Below are 1,542 nucleotides of genomic sequence, written 5' to 3'. Positions count from 1 at the left end.
CTCGGCGAGATCATCGGGTGCCGGGATGCCTCTGGCCGGGTCGCCAAGTGGGCGCTCGAGCTAGCCGCTCACACCATCCTCTATGAGCCCCGCACCACGATCAAGTCCCAAGAACTGGCCGACTTCCTCGTCGACTGGACCAAGACTCAGTACCTGCCGCCGCCGCCGGACTCAACGCAGTGGCACATGCACTTCGACGGCTCGAAGATGCGTCTCGGCCTAGGGGCCGGCATCGTGCTGTCCTCCCCAAAAGGCGACCGCCTCAAATACGCACTCCAGATCCACTTCACCGCCTCCAACAACGTTGCCGAGTATGAAGCGCTCGTGCATGGCCTCCGGCTCGCCAAGGAACTCGGCATCCAGCGCATCCTATGCTATGGCGACTCGGATCTGGTGGTGCAGCAATGCTCTGGCGAATGGGACGTCCGCGACCCCAACATGGCGAGCTACCACTTCCTCGTCCAGAAGTTATCCGGGTTCTTCGCGGGTTGCGAGTTCCTCGACCTCCCGCGCGCAGAAAACGAGGTGGCCGACACGCTCGCCAAGATCGCCTCGTCACGGCAATCCATCTCGTCCGGTGTCTCCCTCGAGCACCTGCGCAAGCCGTCCGTCAAGCCGTCTCCGTACTCCGAGTCCATCTACGTCCCGAACGCCCCGGCCGCACCTCAACCCATCCCGGGGACTGCTGAACCCGGCCCGGGGGCTGCTGTCGTCGACCCGGCCGCCGCCGTACCCGACCCGGGTGCCGCTGAACCCAGCTCGGAAGCTGACGTCCTGGAACCCACCATAGTGTCCATCCTTGCCGTGGTGACGGCACCATCATGGGCCCTTCCCATCTTAGAGTTTATGGAGAACATAGTTCTCCTCATGGACGAGACCGAAGCCCAGCAGGTGCAGCACCGGGCGTCCGCCTACAACATCATCAACGACGAGCTTGTCAAACACAGCTCCACCGGTGTGTTCCAGCGTTGCGTCGAGCAAGACAAGGGCATTGAGATCCTCCTCGACATACACCAGGGCGAGTGCGGGCACCATGCTGCCTCGCGGTCCTTGGTGGCCAAGGCCTTCCGCCATGGTTTCTACTAGCCCACGGCCCTCGAAGACTCCGAGTCACTCATCCTCAAGTGCGAGGGATGCCAGCGCTTCAGCAAGCGCAGCCACTAGCCGACGTCAGCACTCCGAACCATCCTGATCGTCTGGCCCTTTGTAGTCTGGGGACTCGACATGGTGGGACCTTTCAAGACCGCTCGAGGCGGCATGACGCATTTGCTGGCGGCGGTGGACAAGTTCACCAAATGGATCGAAGCAAGGCCAGTCAAGAAGCTGGACGGGCCAACGGTCGTCCGATTCGTCAAGGACATCGCGGTGCGCTATGGCATGTCGAACAGCATCATCACGGACAACGGCACCAACTTTGCCAAGGGCACACTCGCATAGTACTGCTCCATCTCCGGCATCCGCCTCGCCATAGCTTCCGTTGCACACCCGCAGTCCAATGGACAGGTCAAGCGGGCCAACGGCCTCATCCTATCCGGCATCAAG

At 62.0% G+C, this 1,542-nt stretch overlaps 1 protein-coding gene across 1 annotated transcript; it reads left to right on the top strand.

The window, feature by feature from the left end:
* Nucleotides 1-438: 438 nt before the first annotated feature.
* On the top strand, nt 439-1,086 carry LOC147965987 (uncharacterized). Its single transcript, XM_087530679.1, has one exon. It carries the CDS (start codon nt 439-441, stop codon nt 1,084-1,086), a length of 648 nt encoding a protein of 215 aa, XP_087386805.1.
* The last annotated feature ends 456 nt before the right edge of the window (nt 1,087-1,542 follow it).

The sequence above is a fragment of the Triticum urartu genome, chromosome 6A (assembly GCF_056163025.1).
Source record: "Triticum urartu cultivar PI428250 chromosome 6A, HENAU_Tu73, whole genome shotgun sequence".
Lineage (NCBI taxonomy): Eukaryota > Viridiplantae > Streptophyta > Magnoliopsida > Poales > Poaceae > Triticum > Triticum urartu.
Note: the sequence above shows the minus strand (reverse complement) of the source record. Positions and strands in the feature narration are given on the sequence as shown.